We start from the raw sequence: 27,922 nt of genomic DNA, 5'->3' as shown, positions 1-27,922 counted from the left end.
GTCTTCCTTATTGATGAGAACTTACACTTTTCCAATGAAATGTAAATTTCTTAGCATCATTTGAGTCCAATTTTTGACTTAAAATGTAGAGAGAAGATAAAAATCTCTTTTCATTCTCTGGGTAGGACACCATCCAGGGGTCCTTAAGGACTGGCCACTACTGCTTGGTACGGTAGGCCGTACATTATAAGAGTGTATGTTTATATTTGTTATAGTTACTCTCCTTACTCACTGAGCCAGAAGTTAATCAGTCTGCCAAGTTCACTAAAATGTACAAGAATGAACCTTACGAGCTAGAAATGGCATTACTAGCATTGTTCACACGTTAGTCACCCTCATATTGTCAATGCTGAAGTTAAGACTGAGACAGGTAAATGAAAATAACAAACTTTTTCTAACACATACCAAGTATTGATATTGAATCCACAGAAATAAAGATCATTATCATCTGATGTTCTTGTTATCTTTTACTGTCCATCAAACCTTATTTTCTGGATGGGCCCCATGTATCATACTAAAGATGGATATGGGATTTGGTGGAAATGATAGACTTACATTTTTTATAAATGGTTTAAATGAAACCTTTTCTAGAATAATTTCAGGTAAATTTGCTTAATTATTTTAGATGTAGCATACAGAAAACTTAACTTACATGCTCTCTTAAGAGAGCAAAACAAAACATCACTAACTATACTGTAGTCACTTTGACCTGCTAATTTGTTACAATACTTCACCTGTACATCATTCACAGAATGAACTGAATTTTTATTTCAAAGGATTCCTTACCTTGGAGGTCTCCAATGCCATCACCATTACTGTCTTTAAAAGACCGGGGATATATATGGTATATCACAGTGTTTTGCCACCAGTCTAGAGGCTCATCTATATCATCATTGTCGTCATCATCATCATCATCATCATCATCTCCGTTAGAATCTTTATTCGGTGTTGAATCATCATTGTCGTCGTCGTCATCATCATTGTCATCATCATCCTTGTCGTTGTCATCATCATTATCATCATCAGGTGTTGAGTCCACATTAGGTGTGGAGTCATCATCATCACCATCATCCTCAGCTCTGATCCCTCTATGGTGTATTACTACAGAAGCTGTCTGGTCAGGAATGGAATTGAGGTGGCTACCAATCTCAGTATGATATATTGCTGCAGGGGCTGCTTGATGAACACTAACAGATGCTAGTAGAAGCACCACCAATAGCCATGACGGTGCCATAGCTAGGCAGGTGCTGGAAAATATAAGTCCAGCACTGAAATAAAACAAAAACAAAAAAATTGTTAATCACAAGTATGAACATACTGTATTGATGGGTATATAAGTAGAATCAAAGGCAGGAAGTTAGGAAGGAGTATAGGAACACACATAGTTATAAACTAGTGTGGGCAGAGGGAGCAAAAAAACAAGAGGAGACAAGGACAATAATAATAATAATAATAATAATAATAATAATAATAATAATAATAATAATATAACAGATGCCCCTAAAGCAATGAATGCCATTGACACCAAGCATATAAAGAGAGCAAAAACTGTAAAGTACCTTGGAGAGTGGATTTCACAAGACCTTAGTGAAATGGTTGCTCTCAAACAGAGGAGAATCAAACTAGACGAGGCATACCATGCCTGCAGAAAACTGTATGCCTTAAAACACCAATCGATGAATGTCAAGCTAAGACAGTATAATGCAGTAGTCAGACCATCAGTCCTCTACACAGCAGACTGCTTATCTCTAACTAAGAAGACCCCACTAAGAGCCCTCAAAGTACAAGAAAGGAAGTTCCCGAGAAAGATAGTAGGACCAAGGATCCTATCAGATGGAAGGTGACAGTACAAACCAAACCATGAACTCTACCAACACCAAGAAACCCTCACAGATGCCATCAGAAAGAGCATGGCTTGCTTTTTATGGATACCTGTATAGAATGGATTCCCACAGACTGTCCTATAAGATCTTCAAAGTAGCCGTCCGACTCGTTGGTTGAACGGTCTGCATACTGGCCTTCAGTTCAGAGGGTCCCAGGTTCAATTCCCGGCTGGGTCAGGGATTTTAACCTTAATTGGTTAATTCCATTGGCACGGGGGCTGGGGGTGTGTGTTGTCTTCATCATCATTTCATTCCTCATCGCGATGCGCAGGTCGCCTACGGGTATCAAATAGAAAGACCTGCACCTGGCGAGTCGAACCCATTCTGGGACATCCTGGCACTGAAAGCCATATGACATCTCTCTCATTCAAAGTAGCCAGCGGGGTAAAGCCAGTGGATCACTATGGACCCAGCAGGTAGAGAATAATCTGGCAGAACTTAATATTAATAATGCTGTCATAATTAACAGATGCAACTACCGTTCAACTATCAAAACCAGAGCCTTCCTAACATAAACTAATTACGATGAGACCATGAGTGCAAAATAGAGTTCAGCCAGAGAATGAAGGATTACTGGGCCAACGAAAACTTCAAGATGCCAAAAAGAAAGTAGTAGCCAGACCTACCATTAAGAACACCACAAGCAGCAACCATCAAAATCAATAACACAGCTAAAGCACAAGCACCAAACGAAGTTAAAGAAAATACTAAAAATGGCATATGGCCTCCGGAGTGGCCTGGTGTAGATCTTTCAAGTTGATGCCACATAGATGACTTTCGTGTGTGCGAGGATGAGGTCCTACCCAAGATGAATTGTAATGCTGAAGACAGCACAAACACCCAGCACCCAAACCAAATCAATTAACCAATTAAAGTTAAAATATCTGACCCAGCTAGGAATTGAACCTGGGATCCATTGGACTGAAGGCCAGTATGTTAACCATTTAGCAATGGAGCAGGACAGGACAAACATGAAAATGCAATAGGACAAGGAATATTTCCACATCTTCACACAGTGTACCACCCCCTCCCAAATAAACTGGGAAGCAGAAATGAGTTCACTGGGGATGAGAAGAAATAATGTAGCATATTTCTTTTGCTGTGTGTTTAGTCCCACTCTAACCCACACAAGATATCAGCGATGATGTGATAGAAAATTGCAGGCTGGGGAAAGTAGCAGTTCAGGCTGTAATTAGGGCATAGCATAGTGTGAATAGAAAGAAGTGGATGGTTTAAGTTAACAAATGGTGTAAAGCAAGGAAGTGCCCTCTCATCTCTACTACAGGGTGGACGGGAAGTAATTAGTTATTATTAACACGTTCAATGCGGATCATACGCTGGGCGCGTGATGCTACGTTATAAGCCTGTGGGGAGCATGCGCCTAGCGCGTCATGGGACAGTTGCTAGGAAATGTAAATCACAGGTTTCCTGCGTGGTAAGAAAGGCTCTAATTGTCATCCTGCACATCGTGTAAGTCCAGTCTACAAGCAGATTCATCCGTAGCCATATTTGCGCCTGCGTATTCTGTTTCCCGCTTATTTCCTCTCCAGAGTTGTCGCCATACATCATCATTCATTTATGGGATCTTTGAGTAGCGAGACCACTTCAATGCGAGCTAAGACACTGCATTTTCTGTTTATTAATTCTTCAGGAGAATTACAAGTGGTTCCGCTTTTGAAATAAATAAATTCCACCCGTTGTGATGCTTATGTTATCATTTTATTTATATGTTTTTCTGATGGCCAACAATGTGGTTCCTTCAACATCACGAGACCTACCCAATTAGCCAAAGTATTTCATTTTTGTTTGCCAAATTCTGTAATAGAGAAGTGTAAATGTGAATATATTTATGTCTGTGACATACTTTATGCATTTGTTTGCTATCCATGGTAAATAATACACAGTAATCTACCAACACGTGTGGCGCGTGATCCATCCAGTGACCAGTATTACTTCTCGATTTCAACCACCATGTGGGTCACGCACCAGACGCGTGAGTGAGATAAGTCTACGAGTTTGATAGAACTCGTCCTACCAACGTACAAAACTTTGATAATTACAAGTTTTAAAGAGTCCCACACAAATATTTTGCTCAGTTTGGCGGGTATGTCATGCTCCGCTAATACGCAGTGAACGTGTTAAATGGCTGTTAAGTTTATAACATTGATAGATTAATATTGGAAATAGTGCAAACATACAGAACATTAAATAGGATAGTGATTTTTCATGCTGTGTAGTACCGACGGTGGCTACGAGAAGCAGTACACTCAACAATAACAAAGATGGTCGATCGCCTTACAGTAAGAGAATGAGCACAGATTGCTTCGCACTATGAGGTGTGGAATTTGATCGTTCTTGTGCAGAGATGGTGGCGTATGGTGAAGGGAAGGAATGTGACCATTCGTCTGGAGACAATAAAGAATTGTCACATGAAGCTAAGACAACAGGTTCAGTAAAGGATGCAGCAAAAACAGGTCATCCATCCATGTCTCAGAGTTCTGAGAATGTGGCGATTGTGCGGAATGTGTTCAATCGTAGCCCGGGGAAATCAACACGCCAGGCAGCTTGTGAGAGCAGACTCACAAGACACGCTGTGCATCAGGTGTTGCATAAAGAATTAAAATTTTGAATGTGGAAACCACATTATGTGCAGCAGCTAACACCAGAAGACTGCGATCACAGAATGGAGTATGGGGATTTGATGTTGGGTTGGCACGAAGATTGGCCAAAATTGTTTCGCGACATCCTGTGGAGTTTAAAGATAAAAATTTCATTGTTCCATATTGAAAAGTATCACAGTTAAAATTGAAAAAATAAATAAATAGGTTCAACCTATTCAATACAAAAGAATAAGAAATGCAGTGATTACATTCTTATTTAATAATAAGTAGAAGTGGTACCGTTTTCGACCCTAGTCCAGGTCATCATCAGCTGATTAAAACATGAAAAACAATGCATAGGAAAAAGAAAATAAAAGATCAAGTTCACTCCAGATCAGTAGAAGACGCAATATAAAAATAACGGGGGTAGACACTGTAAAATTCAGAAGAAGTAAAATGTAAGTCACTTAAAAGAAACAGTGCGTGTGCCATACTGCTGTTCAGAAAATTACGGACTGCTTCTTTTAAGTGACTTACATTTTACTTCTTCTGAATTTTACAGTGTCTACCTCTGTCATTTTTATATCGCCTCTTCTACTGATCTGGAGTGAACTTGATCTTTTACTTTCTTTTACCTATGCATTGTTTTTCATGTTTTAATCAACTGATGATGATCTGGACTAGGGTCGAAACCGGTACCACTTCTACGTATTATTAAATAAGAATGTAATCACTGCATTTCTTATTCTTTTGTATTGAATAGGTTGAACCTCTTTATTTATTATCCTGTGGAGTGATGAGGCCATATTCCATGTGGGAGGTGTCATCAGTCGACACAATTGCCATTACTGGGTGGAACAGGATCCTGGAATTATGGTGGAGAAGATGCAGCCTCATCCAAAAGTCACCGTGTGATGTGGAATGATGGCTACAAATGTCATCAGCTCATATCTCCTGCACAACAGAATGAATGGGGAACACTACCTTCAAATGCTTCTGGATTACATTTAGCCCACAGTATCTGGATGGAAAAATACAGCCCATATTATCTTCATGCAAGACGGCACACCACTTCACTTTGCACATGTCATGCGGAACTGGTTGGATGAGAAGTTTCCAGGACGTTGGCTGGGGTGATATGGACCTCATGAATGGCCTGCAAGAAGTCCAGTACTGACACCCTGTGACTTTACTTTTTATGGGGCTGGGCAAAAGAAGAGATGTACTGGATGAACCCTCGCCCATTGGACGAATTGGAAACACGGATCGGGAAGTTCTTATCAACGTCCCACATGACTTCCTCCAGAAAACTGTGGATTCCATCCCAGGTCATCTGAGGAGATTGGTCGATGCCACAGGTGCCTACATCGAAATGTAATGGAATTGTAAGGTATGCAATCATGTTCCCATATAATAGTGTAGACCTACATACTGTATTACTTTTAAATGAATAACTCCACTAACATAAAAGTTATATGTCAATTTCATTACCTAGTTACTTCCCGCCCAGCCCGTATTTATAGTGGTGATGGATGATAAATAGAGAAGGTAGCACAGACCATTAAGGAGAGAAGACAAAAGGCAATGTTGTTTGAAGATGATTTACTAATATGGGGAAATGGTGAGAGTGAAGTGCAGGAATAGCTAAATGTATGTGAGGAAGTTGTGTCATCTTATAGAATGAGGTTCTCAGCACAAAAGAGTGCAGTGCTGGTAACTACATGAAACAAGAACCAAGCGTGTAATGGCATGGCATTAGGAGGGGAACAGTTGTAAAGAGCTGAAAGCTTTAAATACCTGGGAAGTGTAATTGAAGAAAATGGAGGAAGCAGGATGTAAATCAATGAAGAAGAAGGTGTGTAAATGGATTCTTTAAGAGTGTGAGAGGACGCATATGGAATAGAGATGTACCACAGAGATGTAAGGGAATTATCTACAAGACTGATTGTGTGCCAATTTTGACATATGGATCAGAAACATACGTGATGAAGGAGAGGGATAAAAGCAGAATACATGCAATGGAAATGAAGTTTCAAAGGTGTCGAGTAGGTTTAACAAGAATAGACAGAGTAAAAAATGAGAGAGTTTGGGAAATGGTAAATGAGATACCCCTACAGAAAAATATAAAAAAACCAAGGCTGCAGTGCTATGAACATGTTAAGAGAATGGAAGAAGTAAGGATATCAAGAAAGATGTTAGAAATGGAGTTGAAGGGAAGTAGACCTAGAGGAAGACTGAGAGACAGATGGTTGAAAGGTGTAAAGAAGGGCATGAAGGCAAGAGGAGGGGACTGGATGACAGTGAGAGAAGAAAAGTGGTGGATGGACAGAAAACTATGGAGAGGTTTATGTTCCCAGCAGACCCAGCCTGTGGTTGGAAACTGCTCTAGATGATGATGATGAAAGTGTGAAAATGTGAAATCATTTAAAATCATATTCAAGTCTTCCAATGGTGGGATTCAAACTCAAATCATCCAGTGCACAACTCATATATTCCTCAACTTAAATAGTTTTGAGCCTTAACAAACGAACAGAGTACCTAATAAAAATTTAACGAAACCAGTTTTTTATTTTGTATATCTAATCCAAGATACAAAAAAGAAGAATGATGTACGGACAATTATCTTTTCTACTAGTGGACCCGTGCTGCTTTACAGTATTCATTAAAAATAGGTCAGATAACAAGTCTTAATATGAAAGAGTAGCGGTTCGTGACATTTTACTCTGGCAGGGCTATGCCGCCGTCTCTTCCCCTCCTCAATCGGTCCAGTTTTCACTGACCAGCACCACGATACTTTTAGATGAATAATAATAGTAATAATAATAATAATAATAATAATAATGATAATAATCCGATAATGAAATGTCGTATGGCTTTTAGTGCCGGGATATCCCAGGATGGGTTCGGCTCGCCAGGTGCAGGTCTTTCTATTTGACTCCCGTAGGCGACCTGCGCGTCGTGATGAGGGTGAAATGACGAAGACAACACATACACCCAGCCCCCGTGCCATTGGAATTAACCAATTAAGGTTAAAATCCCCGACCCAGCCGGGAATCGAACCCGGGACCCTCTGAACCGAAGGCCAGTACGCTGACCGTTCAGCCAACGAGTCAGACAATAATCCGATGGTACTGGTTGAATAGAAATCGGCTTGCACTACAACATGAATTAATTAATTAATGAATCAACTACACTAAATGGCATTTATGCACACACATTAACAGGCTAACAGCTAATGCAATTGTGACTATTATGGCACTGCACAGTTTCACAGATCACAATCATAAGTGATAATAACGACATTCATGGAAACAAATAAATGGTACACTCCCGAATTTCTCTCTCCTTGCTCAAATTTCAAAGCATGAAAATGTATTTAACTATTTGACCACACTACAAATAGTGCCGTCACGTTATGGTTACATTTTGAATCTTTATTTTAGCTTTTTTGTAGAACTGAATTGTTTAAATAGTCAGTATAATGGAATTCATTGTTTTGTAAAATATTTTGGAATTGATCTCTAACAACAATTAATGTAAAATATGGGGGGAAAAGTCTAGGTACATTTAAAGTGGTTGGCGATGTTGCTGAGGGCTCCACCATCCAGTGCTTACACCTGCCTGCACTCTTCCGTCCCCTGACAAGTCCATATTGTCCTTCCAGGCTACTTCCACACCCCGCACACCTGCTAATTCCAGGGACCTACTGAGGGCTCTGCCGGACAGACCATACACTCGCCAGCACTCTTCCTTCCTTTGACAAGCCCACACGTCCCTCCAGGCTCTTTCTGCTCCCCGCACACTTGTGAAGTCTGGGGACCTACTGCCCCAGTCCGAGCACCTCAAGACTAAAGACAAAACATTGTGCTTGCTGGACAGCAACCATGTTCTGAAAGCCTTTGCCATTTCCTTGAAAATAGCAAAAGCAAAATGTTTACAGGAGAAGTAATAAAGATGACACTGTATAACGAAATAGCACACCACAGAAGTTTGACTTTGCTACATTTGTCCATCTCTTTATGTAATCAATTACAGAGTGAAATAACGTTAAATGTTTTTTGAAAAGGTGGCGGGGTGGCGCCCAAAGCCCTTCATGCACGAACCGCCACTGATATGACATTGCTCCATGCACTGTCCGGTTACTTTTTCTTTCATGATTTGTATTGCCTGTTAATTATGTGGGAAGTCATTTTTTGTAGATTTCTTTATTGTGATGTTGATTGATATTTTACAAACTATTTTGTAGAGTTATTGTTGTGTGTTTTTATTTTAGATTATTTTGTTTCAAATAAGTAATAAAAAGTCTGACTCTGTGGTGTAGTGGTTAGCGTGATTAGCCCCCGGAGGCCTGGGTTCGATTCCCGGCTCTGCCACGAAATTTGAAAAGTGGTACGAGGGCTGGAACGGGGTCCACTCAGCCTCGGGAGGTCAACTGAGTAGAGGTGGGTTTTCCGTGGTTTTCTACTCCTCCTCCAGTCAAATGCCGGGATGGTACCTAACTTAAGGGCCACAGCTGCTTTCTTGTCTATCCCTTCCAATCTTCCCATCCCCCCGCAAGGCCCCTGTTCAGCATAGCAGGGAGACGGCCTGGGCGAGGTACTGGTCATCCCTGCCAGTTGTTTCTCTCGACCCAGAGTCTGAAGCTCTAGGACGCTGCCCTTGAGGTGGTAGAGGTGGAATCCCTCACTGAGTCCAAGGGAAAAACCGACTCTGGAAGGTAAACGGATTAAGAAGAAGATAATTAAAATAAGGGATAGCTGTACGTATTTACAAGTCGCACTGTAGACATGACATTCACGATTCCAACTATCATTGGGACTGCCACCTATCGATCAGCCTAGCGAACCTGAAAACTGTAGATTCAACACCCATTTCAGTCATTTTGAACATTCTCTTTTTTCAACCCTTTCTTACATCCATGTGATAGAGGCTGAATATTGACTTAAATGGCATTCAGAGTATCACTATTCATCTCAGTGACCCTGAAATGGATTCAACACCAATATTGGTCGTTCTTTGATTTTTGCATGTCACTCCCACCCAGTCTCCAACCGTAGCAGTGCTAAGGGTGTCTTGCCCCCACAATAGTATTAAGTCATATGTGTAACAACCGTGGTTGAAATTGCAGGTGGTCGCCTGTCATTTTTAATCATTTAGCTTTCCCTTTGTCTTTACGTAACTGTGTTCAACCTGCTAAGTACAAAATGCATTGCAAGCCTTCGCCTTCAATTATTGGAGTGGTTTATTTATTTATTTATTTATTTATTTATTTATTTATTTAATTTATTTATTTATTTATTTATTTATTTATTCATTTATTTATTTATTTGATTCATCAGCAGGTAATTCCAGAGAGAACCAATTTTTTTTAATACATGAATTTATATGGTAAGAAGATAGTGTTCATTTAACAAACCTCTGCATTTTAATAAACCGAGCATTTAATTCTTTGTCTTTTTTCCTGGCCTTTTCCCAGTTGTCTGGAGTCAGCATATTATGAGGATTTGGCTCAGTTTAATGGCAAAATGCCCTTCCTAATGACAACCCTACGTGGAGGGATGTATTCACTATGGGGTCAGTAGAACACATCTAAGTATCCCCCTCTTGTCATAAGAGGTGACTAAAAGGGGAACCCCACAAGGGCTCTCATCTTCGGAGTGTGGGTTGACTACTACAGGTTTCCTAGCTGAATCTGGCATTGCTTCCACTTACTTGCGCTAGACTCCTCATTTTCATCTTTATATCTTTTCATCAACACATGTTCTCTTCCAACTCCAATGGTATTAACTTTGTGAGACCTCGGGTGTCATTCCCGTTTTCATGCCCTTTTTTATCTTTCCCTTTCGTCTTTTTACCTCTTCTTACTTCCCGTGGCAATGGAAGTTGAGAACCACTGTACCCCTTTTAGTCACCTCTTACAAAAGGTGGGGGATACCGTGATTATATTCTCTTCCCCTAACCACAGGGGTCCCCTACCTGTCGCAAATAATAATGATGTGTGACCTCGGAAGAGGCCTGGTGCAGGTCTTTTGAGCTGACGCCGTATGATGAAGACAGCACACCATCCCAGCCCCCGAGCCTTCGAAATTAACCAATGAAGGTTAAAATCTCCGACTCTACTGGGAATCGAACCCAGGAACCTCTGGATCAAAAGCCAGCATACTAACCATTTAGCCATGGAGGCCTGACCCTTACCTGTCGTAAGAGGTGACTGAATTATACAATCCACTGGGGCTCTGAAATTGGGAGCATGGGTTTGTGACCACAGGTCCCCTAGCTGAATCTAGCACTTACTTGTGCTGGGCTCCTCACTTTTATCTTTCCTATTCGACCTCCCTTGGTCAACTCTTGTTCTCTTCCTGCTTCAACGGTATTGATTTGCGAGGCCTATGGAGTCGTTCGTTTTCACTCCTTTTCTTTCTTTTCCGACACCCTCATTATTCGGAGGGTCAGATATCTTCCATTTCGTCCTCTTGACTAGTGTTAAGAGAAAATTGTTGCTCAGTTGTACTTCCTCTTGAAACAATAATCACCGCCACTCATTATTTATCGTGATGACTTCATTCCGAAAATTAGGACCATTATTGTGTTCTTCCAAGAAGATCGTAGTTCCTTCGCCTAAGGTTGCTACCTTGTTTCGGCTAGAGGTGTGTTGGACAACCCTACAGTGAATATTCGCGCGATAGGATAGCCGACAGAGTGAGGAGTTGCACAATGGACATTACGAACATCAAAACAAGAAAAACGAAGCGATTCAGAAACAATGAACTGATGCCAAGTCCCTAGAGGTGCGCTTGCCAACAGACAGTTCTATTACCTGTTCCGCAAATAATTATACTTTTTCTTCACCTACATGCTATAAAATGAGCTTCAGGAAATGAGTCCTGCCACGGAATGCTGGCGAACAGAGTGGTCGGTTCTTAAGCCTACGAGAGTAAACCACACGTTACTAGGCTCTATGCTACCGGGCGAGAGGCCGTGCGGTTAGGAACGCTCAGCTGTGAGCTTGCATCCGGGAGTTCGAACCCCATTGTTGGCAGCCCTGAAGATGGTTTTCCGTGGTTTCCGATTTTTTGCTAGTGGCTTTACGTCGCACCAACGCTGACAGGTCTTATGGCGACGATGGGATAGGAAAGGGCTAGGGGTGGGAAAGAAGTGGCCGTGGCCTTAATTAAGCATTTGCCTGGTGTGAAAATAGGAAACCACGGAAAACCATCTTCAGGGCTGCCGACAATGGGATTCGAACCCACTATCTCCCAAATTGAAGCTCACAGCTGCGCGCCCCTAACCGCAATAGCCAACTCGCCCGGTGTTTCAAATTTTCACACTGTACCATGGCCATGGCCGCTTCCTTCCCACTCCTAGGCCTTTCCTATCCCATAACACCTATCTGTGTCGGTGCGACGTAAAGCATATTGTAAATTTTTTAAAAAATACAATCTAGACTCTGCGTAAGAGTAAATATGTCATTCGCCAATGAATGGGAGCACAGAAAATTCCTGCTTGTAGTAAGAGGCGAATGAAACAGGAACCTTCAGGAGCTCTTAACTTGCGAGTGTCGGTTGGCGATCATGGGACTCCTAGCTCGATCAGGCATTGTTTTCACTTATTTCTGCCAGACTCCTACTCTGGGTGACCAGATTACAAGCACTAAAATACGGGATACCTCGACTGCTGTTGATTATTAGGCCTTATTTAGATTAGAAATTTCTTAACATGAACCACAGACCTCACAAAGAGTACCATTTATGCATAGAAAACCAGTACTGGTCCGCGTATGTGGTGTAGGCCTAATGGTTAGCGTGTTTAGCTGCCAACCCCGAAGGCCCGGGTTCGATTCCTGAAATTTGAAAAGTGCTACGAGGTCTGGAACGGGGTTCACTCAGCCGCGGGAGGTCAACTGAGTAGAGGGAATTCGATTTCCACCTCAGCCATCCTTGACGTGGTTTTCCGTGGTTTCCCACTTCTCCGCCAGGTGAATGCCGGGATGGTACCTAACTTAAGGCCACGGCCGCTTCCTTCCCTCTTCCTTGTCTAGCCCTTCCAATCTTCTCATTTTCCAACAAGGCCCTTGTTCAGCATAGCAAGTGAGGCCGCCTGGGCGAGGTACTGGTCCTCCTTTCCAATTGTTATTCCCCGGCCCAAAGTCTCATGCTCCAGGACACTGTTATTGAGGTGGTAGAGGTGGGATCTCTCGCTGAGTCCGAGGGAAAAACCAACCCTGGAGGGTAAACATATTAAGCAAGAAAGCAAGCAAACTGATGATGGTGATTATTGTTATTATTATTATTATTATTATTATTATTATTATTATTATTATTATTATTAATTATTAAAAATGGAAGCGGCCCAATTCCAGTACGTACATAACGAAAACATCACGTGTTGCAGAAAAGCAATGTTCATTCTACAGGATTATAAGCTGCGATTTTTACATTTTATTTACGTCCGTCTCAATAATGTGTTAAATTTAGTGCCAAACCAAACAAACTATAAATAATTTACACAGTGAGAAATACTATTAATCAGAGCTTTGTGGTAAATAAAGTTTAAACACGCCATTTAAAAGTATATAGGACAGTTCACGGAAAGCGGGACAATATAAGTCACGTATATTTTTTGCCGGGACCACGGGGCACTTTAGAGAAATAAGGCACAATCCCGTAAAATAAGGGACGTCTGGTCACCCTATCCTACTTACATCTTTCGTAACAGACCTTCTTTGATCCAATCTCGTTCTCTCGTTACCCTGAAGGTTTGCGATGTTTAGAGATGCGTTCCTTTCATCGTCCTTTGAGACCATTTCTTTGACCGACACCCTTAACTTCAAGGGACTTTCTACCCGAGGGTGTAAATGCATGTTCGGTTCAACCAGAAGGATGCATGACAGTAGATATAACTTTTATATGGTGAAGGTAACTCTGTAACGTAACAAAGGTTCATGCCACAGCTCGTAGACACTTATCGCTACCGCCTTAACAGGATGCTAACACGCTAATGCTTGAAACTGTCGATTCTCCTTCTATAGCACTAGTAGCTATGATACCAGCTGCCATACGATACATAGTGGAAGGCCTTGGAACTACGTCAACTGCCACTCGGTACTTAGTAGAAGGTGGTGGCGGTGGTGACTATTGTTTTAAGAGGAAGTACAACTAGGCAACCATCCTCTGTATAAGACTAATCGGAGAGAAAAAATGGAAGGGATCCGACGCTTCGAAAAATGAATGTGTCGGCCAGAGAAAGGGCGTGAATATGAAAGACTCCTTAGGCCTCGAACGCTCTAATACCGTCAAAGTCGGAAAAGAACAAGAGTTGACCAAGGGAGGTCGGATAGGATAGATTAAAGAGAAGCCTGGCATAAGCAAGTGGAAGAAATGCCAGGCTTCAGCTGAGGGCCCTGTGATCGCCTACTAACGCTCGCCTTTTACGACAGGCAGGAGATACCGTGGATGTTATTCTTCCGCTCCCACCCACAGGGGATACTCAGCAGAAAACCTTGTAAATACTTGAAGAAAATTAGAAAATTATGTAGGAAAACTGCCTATCCTATAAAAGCTACTACACTGTCCAAAATAATTAGCGAAACATGCTTTGAACGTCTAGTATATCACAGTACTTTTGACATAGCCGGTACCAGTGGCCTTGTTGCATAGACTGAGACCTTGGATATTCAGAGCAGGAAACATCTGTCTCATACTGTCTTAGCTCTGCTGCTCAGTGTCAGGTGACCGCTCAAAACAAAGTGAATACCCGCTTGTCGGCGTGTCATCGTAGCGAGATAAACAGAATGGAGTTATCGTTTGCGGAGTTCATATGCTTTCGAATACGTTCAATGAGACATTGTAAAGTGAGTGAGTTGGCCGTGTGGTTAGGGTCGCCCATCTGTGAGCTTGCATGCGGGAGATAGCGAGTTCGAATCCCACCGTCGGCAGCCCTGAAGTTGGTTTTCCGTGCTTTTCGATTTTCACACCAGGCAAATGCTGGGGCTGTACCTTAAATAAGGCCACGGCCGCTACCCTCCCAGTCCTAGCTCTTTCCCATCCTTCAGTTACCGAAAACCTTCGATAGACCTATGTTAGTGCGACGTTAAACAAGTAGCAAAAAGATGCATTGTAACGGCGTAAATGTCGCAAGAGCAGTCAGTTTTACCCAGAAAGGGTGGACTTTTCGTCGTGTTGCCGAGGACTTCGATATCTCCCCGTCTGCCATTTATCGGTATGGGATCGATACGAAACGTGTCAATTCACCAGGCGGTTGAACATGGTCTTCAACTCATCCCAACCCAAAATGACGACCGATACCTGGTCTTTTCGGCCTTACCTTCAGTGTCAGAGAACTGAAAAAAGACTTCAGAAAGGCACCAGGAGTCACGGTATCCGATCAGAATGTAAGGAACAGGTTACGCGAAAGATTACGACCCAGACGACCTGTTCCGAGTTTTCCTCGCTTAACGCAGCAACATCAAAGGACTCTCCTTCCGCTCACGCGTAACCACGTCAATTGGTAACTTCGCCATTGGAGAGCTGTGTTATTCAAACGAGTTACGATTTCCCTTCACTCAAAGTGATGGCCGTATACTATAGGAAAGCCCTGGTGAGAGTTACTTGCCAAATGTTGTACGGTAAGTAAACAGATTCTGGTCGTCTTGAGAAGGCTTCATGTGATGGAATGGCCGGTGGTAAGTCCCGACCTGAATCCCATTGAGCATGTGTGAGATATGCTTGACAGATGTGTTCGTTGTTGTCCTGTTGCACCACAGACTATCCAGAAACCTGCACACTGAAGAATGGGAACGGATACCGCAGAGTGACTTCCGTAGTCTTGCATGGAGAATGCTACGTAGACGTCTGGCTGTGATAAATGCTTTACATAGGGAATAAGCAATACTAAATATTTCAAACTTGGAAGAAAACCAAACTTGATGACTGGATGGGCTATTCCTATTTTGTTTTTTCGTTCATTTAAGTTTTTTTATTAAAAATGAATGAAAATCAAATTATGTTTTGTTGTATAATGTATATGTAAAGAATGCAGGTATATCTGGTAGCACTGCTAGTTGTCAAAAACGTATTCCTCATGAACAGTGTAAGTTTTGAGGACCTTTAGATTATGGGCTTTACAATAAGGGCTCGCTCATTGAAATCGATTCAGCCATTTTCTTACAGTTTTTATTACCGCAAATGGCTTACATTATAGTATTATTATTATTATTATTATTATTATTATTATTATTATTATTATTATTATTATTATTATTATTATAGCCAATTCCTGAAGACATAATGTACGTCATTTATATCTATTGTATTATTTGATTTAATTTATTGATTTATGTTTATCTAGTATGCCTTTGCTGGCAGGACCTAGTGTTTACGCTGCACTATGTCTTCTGGTATGGGCTAGAGCAATTTTGTTACTTTCATTGATCTGTCTCTCTCTTATCCTTGGCTTTGACAATATGAAAGTGACTGAGGTATGTGCGATGCTAGTAATGCCATTCCTTCTGCAGCCAGTCCCTGCTATGAATGGTGTGAAAATGTTGCTCATAGGGCTGATTGGTGCATGCATTTCAGTGGGCTTGGCAGACTGATATGTAATAGCAACTTCTGGCCCGGTGAGGAAAGCAACGGGAAACTACCTCACTCCTCATTTCCCTAGTACGCCTCTTCAGTGATGCCTAGGCCATCTATGACAGCTGATGGCGGAGCTGTTGAGGATCCAACCAGCCTTAGGGCTGAAGACTGGGCATTATCTAGTATTGCACGGATCCTTACACAGGTTTTTAGAACACTGGGACAGGAACGGGCTAGGATAAAGAAAAAACGTGGCTTTGGCTTTATTAAGATGCGGCATTGAGTGGCATGAAAATGGGAAACCACGTAAAACCTTCCTGAGGGCAGGAGGTGGTGGAATACGAACCCTATTCTTAATACAAACCCCCAGCTACAGGACCTGTACCGCAAAATATCCGAGTTTAGAATCGAGGACTTAGGTCACAGCCCACGCAGACTGGCCAATCGTGCTTCAACAGCATTCTTTTGTTAGTGACAGATCCTGTGTGTTGCGGTTTGGCGGAGTAGATAGCGGTCTAGTCCAACTTAAGGTTGTCCAAAATTGAGATGCGAGTGAAGAAGCGCCGTGTGAACTTCGTGAATATGTAATAGACGTTACGTGATCACTAATCTCTACTGTTATGATTGTGGTTCGAATCCTGAACGATGTATGGAAGATTTTCGACTTACAGAGTCATATTCTGGTCATTGGATTGGCTGTTTATGAGTTCTACAGTATATTTAAAGTCGTATTATAAGAGGTGGTGGTATTGATAAAGATTTTTAAGGGACAACAAAAAGGATTATAAGCATTTTTGGGGAGACGATAGCTGAACAACGGCCAGCCTCACGATGTAGGTGTAGTTTGCCTACCTCTTACACGGAGGTCTCGGGATCGATTCCCGGCCAGCTTAGGGATTTTTACCTAGGCCTAATTTTGAGGGCTGGTTCGCGGTCTACACAACCTGTGTGAATTGATTACAATTTTGAGAAGCTTTCTGATAGTGAGATAGTGGCCCCGATCTCGAAAGCTAAGAATAACGGCTGACTACGTGTCACCTCTTAATATGGAGACCATCGGGCTGAGCTGAATGAGAGCAAAATTTTGAAATTGCCATAGCCTTCGAAGGTAGGTTTGAGACAAAATAATGAAATGTTGAACACACGTTTACAAAAGTTTTATCGATGTACCTAGGTGATACTTTTTGACTTTTATTGACAATGTAAACTTTCAGCCAATTTTCATTCTTTTACTTATCACACCTCGCAGATACATTTTTCTATAACCCAGAGAGAGAGAGAGAGAGAGAAATAACTTTGAACATTTGAGTAGATGGTTTATTACATCAGAACTCCCACTAGATGTAAGATTTTCTTTATATTTTAATAATTGATTTTAATAGATTATGAAAGTTATTGTTCATTTGTTCCATTTCATGAGACCCTGGTTACGAACATAAACGACAAATAATAGGAAGTTTCCAGCAAAGTTTATCTTATCTAATGCGGTGAGTGGGTGCCAAGTTCCATGAAAATCCTGTGAATAGTTCTCGATAAAAGTGTACTTTTGCTATAAAAGTTATAAAGCATTTAAAACCACGAAAGAAGAAGAGTACCATGAAGATAAGTGTAGAGGATCGTGAAGAAGAGGAAAAATAAATTTATGGAGAATATTCAAAATTCCTTTCCCCACAAACTTTGTACTAGCCAGCTTATCTAGTTGCTTCTTTCAGCAACGACAGATCTATTATGCCGGACCCTGTAACCTATTTTACTTTCTTGAACACTCTTCAAAACTTTATCACCCTGAACTACCTAAATTAGAATATTATCTTAGTGAAATGAAGATTATAAGCCTATCACTATTTTCGCAAGAAATGATTACCGAAATCTAAAAATAAACTGAACATTAAGTACCAACGAACAGTCACTGACTTCTGTAACACGGATCTAGCACGCCTATCGAATAAATAAACATTACAGCAATCTTGAATCTGCTACATACTAGACCACCTGTCGATAATTTGTTGAAAACTGAACTTGGGAAATAACATTTGACAGAGGAGCGTGGCTTCTGCAAGATCTCAAATTTTAGAATTATTAACCCATTAATCACTTTATTTCAGCCACGAAATTTTTAAAGTGTGTCATTTTTTAAAATAAATATTTTCAAAATTTTCTGCCAGCAACTTTGCGCCAACTATCATCTAAGATCCTTGGAAGAATTCTCGGTCAGCGAGTTTGTAACATAGCTCAATTCATCGTTAACCAGTGTGATTTCCTTAAAGGACGCAGAACGACCAGTGCTATGTTTTCAACCTTTTAGCTCACGGAGAAACACTGGGAGAAGATCCATCCACTGCACATGGCATTGCCAGGCCTGAAGAAGGCTTTGATTGCGTCCTACACTACCTGATGTGGTATTCCCTCCTTGAAGGTGGCGTGCTCAAGAGACTCATCGGCTGGGTCAAAATGCTCTACAAGAACACAAGCAGCCGTGTGCGACGCTTGGCTGGCCTTTCCAACAGTTACCCGGTAACGGTTGGAGTGCCTTTAGGCTCAGCACCGTCACCAGTTCTGATCACTGTGCTCATGGACACCATCATACGGGACTTAACACCTGAACGTGTTCTGGACAATTCTGTAGATGACGTCGTCATATTTGCTGCTATTACTATTACTGCTGCGTTAAGTCCAGTCTTGGAATGGCCATCTCAACATTTTGGACTCCACCTGAACATCCATAAAACTATTTGGAGACTGTTAAAACAATTCCTGGAACACTCCAAGTCAATGGACAATATTTAGAAAACGTGGATGGTTTCCAATATTTTGGCTCCCCTCTCTGAGGTGATGGTGACATCAGTATCGTCGAGCAAGGGAGAGTTAATGCGGCCTGTCTCCGTTGGTGCAAATCCAGTGGTGTTTTGCTATCTGCGTTACGTCGCACCGACACAGAGGTCTTACTGCTAGGACGGGATAGGACAAGGTTATCACTGGAAAGGAAGCGACCGTGGCCTTAATCAAGGTTTGGTGTGAAAACGAGATACAGCAGAAGAACATCTTTAGGACTGGTGACAGCAGGGATCAAACCCACTAAATTCAATGGCGTGCTATGTGACAGACGAATACCAGTCCGGGTCAGATCGATAATCTACAGGTTGGTCATCTGCCCTGTTGCACTGTGTAGCATCTAATGTTAGCAGACCATATCATCATCATCATCTGTGTACCCTCCAGGTTCGGTCTTTCCCTCGGACTTAGCGAGGGATCCCACCTCTACCGCCTCAAGGGCAGTGTCCTGGAGCTTCAGACTCTTGGTCGGGGGATACAACTGGGGAGTGTGACCAGTACCTCGCCCAGGCGGCCTCACCTGTTATGCTGAACAGGGGCCTTCTGGAGGGATGGGAAGAGTGGAAGGGATAGACAAGGAAGAGGGAACGAAGCGGCCGTGGCCTTAAGTTAGGTACCATCCCGGCATTCGCCTGGAGGAGAAGTGGGAAACCACGGAAAACCACTTCCAGGATGGCTGAGGTGGGAATCGAACCCACCTCTACTCAGTTGACCTCCCGAGGCTGAGTGGACCCCGTTCCAGCCCTCGTACCACTTTTCAAATTTCGTGGCAGAGCCGGAAATCGAACCCGGGCCTCCGGGGGTGGCAGCTAATCACGCTAACCACTACACCACAGAGGCGGACTAGCAGACCATATACCACACGAAAATGGAGGGTCGATTAAATGCACTATTCGTTATTATGATGACAAAATAGAAGGCGACCAGAAAATTATGGAGGAGGAGAAGATGGAAGAAGGCCAGAAGAAGGTAGAAGATGGACAGAAAAAGATCGAGGAGGGCCTTCACAAGAAAAAAACATATTCTGCAGGCAGAAATAGCAATAGTGAAAGATAAAGGATCATGAACACAGTACAACATGAAATTGACTAAAAATTTGATTAAAAATAGGAAAAGTTGAAGAAAAATAGTTACGGTTGCCCAAAAAGGTAACGTTATTTGCCGAGACCTGTAGAAAGAGGTCACTCAGCTACGCGATAACGTACGAGACAGGATCTATTCGGAAGAGCTAATGTCTACAGTACCGAGTTCTCTTAAGGTGAAGCCACCAACGCAACGTTCGGTGCGAAGGTACCATGGAGTACGTATACCTGCGACTGTACAAGGTGGCCTGATCTGCTAACCATTGGAGCAAAATGGACAAAGCTACAGCCCTCGCTGTGACTTTGAGAGGTGCGTCCTCAGTGCCTTACAAGCGATACCAAAAAGCGCTCAGAGCAACTATACCGTGCTACAAGCCGAAATGACGCCTGATACGATCGCCATCTCCAACAAGCCTACCAGACACAACTTCGGACCAGGACTCAGAAGAGTACGGAGAAGCTTAATGAGTTCGAGACGGATGTCACTCGTCTCGCCCTTGGTCGGGTCGCGGGTGCGAACTTTGTCGTGCGTGTAGAATTGGTCCTGCTTTATGTCCGAATGCCCTTTCAGACGCTAACCCGGAATGGAGGGATGTAGGCTATTCACTATTTTATGAAAATCCATTACAGTCATTTGTACGGATCAGGAATGGAATGAGTAAAGCCCTCATCTAGCGGCGAGGATAGGAATTGTGCCGGCTGCCGAAGCCTGTCGCACGTATTCAGTATTGTATGTTTCTGTGTTTTTTGGTAGTGTGAGTGTTTTCATGAAGAGGGAGTATGTTGGGACAGTCACAAATACCCAGTCCTCAAGACAGCGGAATTAACTAGAGGCGATTAAAATCGCCGACCTGACCGAAAATCAAATACGGGTCCCTCTGAACCAAAGACCTCAACGCTGACCGTTCAGCCAAAGAGCGGATGTCTATTGGCCCTACATCACAACTACTAAGGCCTTAAATAATCCAATACCATAATGGTTGTTTGTTAATTATTAGTGTTCGGTTCTGGTGCGACTTGTTCCTCCTCTCACGTCCCTGCCAATATAATACAAATTACAACAAATAGTGTAGTACATCAGGAGCCGCAGTAGTAATTTCAAATACTAAAAGTACACTGTCGATCGTTGCCTCGAAAACAAGCTCGTTAACTGCTGAGAAGTAAGTCAGTGACATTGTAAACATCCCGTCTGTTGATGAGAGATGCATTTTGTTGGTTTACATACAAGTATTCTTCTTCTTCTTTTTGGCCTGTGGATTTGGCCCAGTTTTACGGCCAAAAATCCTCCCTCTGTGGATCAATAATGGAGTGCCGGCCTTCGGATTCCAAGAACGCGAGTTCAAATCCGACAGAGGTAGTGGAATTTTTAAAGGGTGAAATAAAGTCCATTCGATACTCCATGTCGTACGATGTCGGCATGTAAAGGATCTCTAGTGATACATTTAGTGTAATACTCAACCACAGAGTGCCAACAGATATCTGGTTTAATCTGACAGAGTAAAATAGAACGTCAAAATTGACGCGCAATAGCTTAAATGCCATCAGATTAAAATACCCCACTCAGTACCTGAGCCCATACGGTTACGGTTATTATTATTATTACGATCGGACGCCTTTCCTGGCTCTAACCCAATGAGGACGGATGTATTCAGTATTGTATATTTCTGCGGCGGTTGCTAGTGATGGATGATGAAACGTCCCGTTTCTAACGGGATTGCCCCTTCTTCTAGTGCCTGTCCCGTTGTCACTACAAAAACGTATAATTGTCCAGTTTATGTTTGTTTTTGTCTGCATTATTGACTGGAGATAAGGTCCAACTCGTTGGCTGAATGGTCAGCGTACTGGCCTTCACTTCGGAGAGTTTCGGGTTCAATTCCCGGCCGGGTCGGGGATTTTAATCGCTTCTGTTTAATTCTTCTGGCTCGGGGACTGGGTAGTTTTGTCCGTCCCAACACTCTCTTCTTCATATTCAGACAACATACCACACTACCAAACACCACAGAAACACGCAATAGTGATTACACCCCTCCATATAGGGTTGGCGTCAGGAAGGCCATCCGGCCATAAAACCGGGCCAAATCCACACGTGGGACGCAGTTCGCATCCGCGACTCCACAGATGTGGGAAAAGCGGTAGGAAAAGAAGCAGAAGATTATTGACTGGAGATAAAAATATAATCTAAAATTCGATGATTTTTTTCCCAGTGGCTTTACGTCACGCTGACAAAGATAGGTCATATGGCTACGATGGGACAGGAAAGGCCTAGGAGTTGGAAGGAAGCAGCCGTGGCCTTAATTAAGGTACAGCCCCAGCATTTACCTGGTGTGAAAATGGGAAAACACGGAAAACCATCTTCAGGGCTGCCGACAGTGGGATTAGAACCCACTGTCTCCCGGATGCAAGCTCACAGCCTCGCGCCTCTGACCGCACGGCCAACTCGCCCGGTAATTCGATATTGGAATGGTGCTGCAATCTGTTGCCAATTTACCTTAACGAATAAGCTTGTTACTTTATTGATCAGGCAAGATCTTTTCAAGATCTGGTGCATTTAGAACGCTGTACAAAAGGAAGATATCTCAACATTGTGACAATTTAGCCGTTTTATAGCTAAATAAAACATTTTTATGGTCACTTTCTTGGCAATATAGCATTCCGAATATATTCAGTAGGAAATTACAAATATGTCCGCCTCTGTGGTGTAGTGGTTAGTGTGATTAACTGCCACCCCCGGAGGCCCGGGTTCGATTCCCGGCTCTACCATGAAATTTGAAAAGTGGTACAAGGACTGGAACGGGGTCCACTCAGCCTCGGGAGGTCAACTGAGTAGAGGTGGGTTCGATTCTCACCTCAGCCATCCTGGAAGTGGTTTTCCGTGGTTTCCCACTTCTCCAAGCGCTTAAGGCCACGGCCGCTTCCTTCCCTCCTCCTTGTCTATCCCTTTCAATCTTCCCATGCCCCCGCAAGATCCTTGTTCAGTACAGCAAGTGAGGCCGCCTGGGCGAGGTACTGGTCATCCTCAGTAGTTGTATCCCCCGACCCCGACACTGTCCTTGAGGCGGTAGAGGTGGGAACCCTCGCCGAGTCCGAGGGAAAAACCGACCCTGGAGGGTAAACAGATAATGAAGAAGAAGAATAATTTAATAATAATGCTATTTGCTTTACGTACCACTAACTACTCTTTTACGGTTTTTGGAGACGCCGAGGTGCCAGAACTTAGTCCCGCAGGAGTTCTTTTACGTGGCAGTAAATCTACCGACACGAGGCTGGCGTATTTGAGCACCTTCAAATACCACCGGACTGAGCCAGGATCGAATCTGCCACGTTGGGGGTCAAAAGGCCAGCGCCTCAACCGTCTGAGCCACTCAGCCAGGCGAAGCAGAAGAAGAAGAAGAAGAAGAAGAAGAAGAAATTACAAAGATGTGAATGGAACTCAGCTGAAATAGATTTGCAGCCATCTACACCTTACTAGGTTGATGACTGAAAGTAAGTACTGTCTCTTAAACCATCTACTTCGGATGGAGAAGGTTGATAACGGAACTTTTAAAGAAAAGTACTGTTGACACATATCGTTATTTTGTGAATAAAATATTGTTTAATTTGTTGTAAAATTACCTACGTGCAGGGTTATTTACAATTTTTCCTACATTCACTAGAATTATATGCCTTTGCTGATGAGACCTAGGGTTTAAAGTACTCTGTGTTGTCTGGTATGAACTAGATCAGATGTTATCAAATCATTATGAGACTCTACCCCTAAATCATGGCTAAAAGTTCAATGTACACACACACACACACCCTCCCCCGCCAATACCTGAATGATAGGTTTAAAAAATATGACTACCTGGCTAATATTTAAGGCATTTAAATTGATTATAAACCAATGTTTTTAATACGCATCGTAAATAGGACGATATTGTGAAATTAAATACAGTTTTATAACACAACACAAGAAATTTAAGAGTCTGTGTGTAAGATCAGGTATTATACTAGTGTTGGCTACTGAATGCATGATTCGAAGCAGTGTATCGATTCATTCAAGTGTCCGAGTGAATCGATTCACAGGAACGGCGAGCTCACGACACACGATTCAGCTTACTCCCAGCGGACAGTGCTGAGTGGCGCACTCACTGGACGTTGACAGGGAGCCGAGCTTCCGCTGCAGCGAGACAGTGAATCATGGCACACGGAAAGAATCGTGAACGAGCCGGCTCAGTGAGACACAAGATACGCACGGCTCCTTATCGGCTCACTGCAGCGAGACATACAGTGAGCCATGCTACACTGAAAGAATCGTATGCTATAATGGACTCTCGAGCTCAACTCATTTGAAAATAATACCCATTTGCATTCACTGTCCTCTTCTTACAGGGAGGTTTAAATAATAGATGGATTTATTTGCAGTGTTAAAAAGGTAGTCACAACGTAATTCTGAAGTAGCTAGTAAGTAGGTAGGCTATTAGGATATACTATTTATTAGTTTAATGAATCTTAGTATTATAACTTAGTTGACATTTGACAATTAAACTCGACTCTAGCCTGCCCTATGACTATGAGTCATGCTCATGACCACTCAAAAGTACCTGTTTTATATTGGGAAGAACGGCTCAGTATTTTCTCAGTTCATATGTCACATCGTTGCACAAAACTTCAATCATATGTGGACAGACGCAATAAGAGTATGTTGAATCAGAAAACCAGCGGGCTACTGTACATCTCGGGTAGCCTATACAAAATATGACGATTTAAAAAATTCGGCAGCTGATAGAAAAATACATATTTTCAAAAATGACTGAGCGAGTTGTCGTGCGGTTAATATCGCGTGGCAATGCGCTTGCATTCGGGGGATGGTGGGTTCGAATCCCACCGTCGGCAGCCGTTAAGATGGTTTTCCGTAGTTTCCCCATTTTCACACCAGGAAATGCTGGGACTGTACCTTAATTCAGGCCATGGCTGCTACCTTCCTAATCCTAACCTTTCCCACCCTGCGTCGCCGGAAACCTTCGATGTATTAGAGTAACTAGCATTTTTTCTAAGAAAGGAGTTCATAGTATGAAGACCAGATGGCAGCTGTGAGCACTGAATGCTGTTGCTGCTGTCTTACCAGCACATACTACACAGATGCAGTAGGAGCGGTGACCAATGAGCCGTGAATCGGATCACTGTATCGATTCAGTAACGTTTACGGAATCAAATGAATCGATTCAGTAAAATGAATCGAATGTCCCATCACTAGTTTCCTGATGTGTCGTAGTCCAGGTGAAACTTTCAAGAGAAGCGTGGCTCCATTTACACGTATTTAACTTTCTTCTTATTTATTTCCATATTTCAATTTTTTCTTCATTTTATCCCTGACGGCTGCTCGCGTACTCCACTAAATGTCTCAGGCGTACCCCTAGGGGTACGCGTACCAGAGTTTGAGAACCCTTGGGCTAGATCAAATTTGTTACTTGCATTGACCTGTCTCAGTCTCATCCTTCGCTTTGATGGTACGAAGGTGTTATGAAGGGTGTGAACATGTTCTCCTAGGGTCAGTTGGTGCGTGCATTTCAGTGGGCTCGGCAGGCATATGCAAACATCTGGCTCGGTGAAGAAAGCAACGGGAAACTATCTCACTCCCCATTTCCCCAGTACGCCTCTTCCGTGACGCCTGACATCTGATGGCGGAGCTGTTGAGTATCAATCTAACCTTCGGGATGAATACTCAACATATTTACAATGTAACATGTTGTTTGTTTGTTTGTTTGTTTGTTTGTTTGTTTGTTTGTTTGTTTGTCCAACCCTTGTCCCGTATCTCTACGGGGTCGGGTATGAGGTGAGGTGAATCTTTCATGGCGGGATTTTATGACCGGATGCCCTTCCTGACGTCAACCTCATCAGAGAGTTAAACAGATGAAATGAATGACGTGGTACATGATAGTAGGAAAGGAGAGGGCGAAACCCGGTGCCGGCACATAGCCTACTCCTGTCGAATAGCACCAAGGGGTCTGCTCAAGGCTTAACGTCCCCATCCGATGGACGAATTACCATCAGCAGCGTTATTTGCCTTCACTACATAATAGCACTGTGGACAGATCTGGAATTTAATCCAGGCTTTTGGCACGCAATCTAGTGATTAGAAATTGTATACAACCACCTCCCTTACCCTACTGGCCAACATATGATGGTGAACATTTTTTCAACCAGCGGGACTCGAACCGGCTAACCACTATGTCAGACCGTTTAGAATTCAACGCCTCGATCATGGCCACCAGGCGGGCTATAATGAAACATGTTACTGACATAAAAATAATTTCCTCAAAATGTTCGAGAAGCATGTCCCTTTTATTTGCCTTACTCTAGATATGGTCACCGTATAGTTAGTGTGATGTGTTGTATGGATTTGAAGATGTTTAATTAAGACCGAACACAAGCCCCCAGTATCCGAGTCATAGGAATTAATTATACCGGGCGGGAATCGAACCCGGGACACTCTGAACCAAAGGCCAGTACGCTGACCATTTAGCCAAGGAGGTGATCAGTAGTTCAAGAAGGAAATACGGTCATATTTCTTCAGTCAGTGGAGAGATGGGATACCTCGATAGCTATAATTAATGAGAGTCAAAGGGATGGTGCTTGCTTATTCGAGATTCTATTTTTAAAACGTTGATGTAACGTCTTACTTCAGGATCAATTTGTCATTCAGTCTGCCATGTGTGATCTATATTTAAATAAACAGAGAGACGAAAAGGAAGAGAACGAAGCCTCGGGAGACCTTTTTTTAAATACTTAATAGTAACATCTGTCACTTAACTAATTGTGACGAAAGAAACAGGTATTTTCTCCGTAATACTTTTAACAGTAAATGAGGAGTGGAATTCCTGTGTCATAACAAAAGTATTAAGAACAGGCAATTATTGGAGGGGGGTGTGGTGGGGGATGGGCATGATTAATATCAACACAAGCATGTGAAATGCGGAACAACTATTAATGTAAACATTCCTATATAACAACAATATTCACAAACAAACAGAAAAACAGAACAGTAGTAGAGCTTGTTTCTCAAATACATTTTTGAACGAGTCTCATGTACGGAGTTTTCAATAATATTCACAAGTAAAGAGAAAAATAGAACTTGATAGATACAGTAAATATTTTCAAGGAATGTTTTTTATGTACGATGCTATAAAAATAATCACAAGTAAAAGAATTAGAACTTGCTTCATAAATACATTTTCTTAATAAACACCCTATTACCGTACTGTATATTATGCATTTTACGATACGAAATGTGGAAAGCTCTACCACCTGATGTACCGTCTGAACATTCTCCATTGGGATTTTTTGGGTGGCAGGAATCGTCTAGCCCCTCCCCCAAAGTCGGCGCCACTGATTAAGAATAAAAAATATGCGTAGGGACAGAAGAAGAACTGTCCAGCAAGTTCTTCGTAACGTTTGTTTCCATACAGGAAGACAAGGACGCCAGCCGTTTACGGCTGAAGAGAGTTTCTTTTCTCGGTTATAATTTTCCCAGCGGCTCCATGGCTATATGGTTAGCGTGCTGGCCTTTGGTCAGTGGGGTCCCGGTTTCGATTCCCGGTAGGGTCGGGAATTTTAACCATCATTGGTTAATTTCGCCGGCTAGAGGGCTGGGTGTATGTGTCATCTTCATCATCATTTCATCCTCATCACGACGCGCAGGTCACCTACGGGAGTCAGATCAAAAGACCTGCACCAGGTGAGCCGAACATGTCCTAGGACACTCCCGGCACTAAAAGCCATACGCCATTTTTTTTTTTCATTTTCCCAGCATACATACTCGAAGACCAACTAACAGCGGTCTACACTTCATACGTAGGGCACATGAAACAGCATATCGTAACCCTAGCAGCAACGTGTGAGCATGTACTGTACGGTTAGCACGAAAGCAAACATTATGTATTCACGGGATGATTATGTGAATATGGTACTAC

At 42.5% G+C, this 27,922-nt stretch overlaps 1 protein-coding gene across 3 annotated transcripts in view; it reads right to left on the bottom strand.

The window, feature by feature from the left end:
• Positions 1-27,922, bottom strand: part of LOC136881711 (uncharacterized) — a 169,084-nt gene that overhangs the window by 106,217 nt on the left and 34,945 nt on the right. For all 3 annotated transcript variants that reach the window (XM_067154186.2, XM_068225091.1, XM_068225092.1), the window contains exon 2: positions 787-1,268. In XM_067154186.2, the coding sequence (XP_067010287.2) occupies positions 787-1,234 (448 nt within the window). In that variant the 5' untranslated portion in view covers positions 1,235-1,268. The remainder of the gene's footprint in view (positions 1-786; positions 1,269-27,922) is intronic.

Source organism: Anabrus simplex, chromosome 1 (assembly GCF_040414725.1).
Source record: "Anabrus simplex isolate iqAnaSimp1 chromosome 1, ASM4041472v1, whole genome shotgun sequence".
Taxonomy (NCBI): Eukaryota; Metazoa; Arthropoda; class Insecta; order Orthoptera; family Tettigoniidae; genus Anabrus; species Anabrus simplex.
Note: the sequence above shows the minus strand (reverse complement) of the source record. Positions and strands in the feature narration are given on the sequence as shown.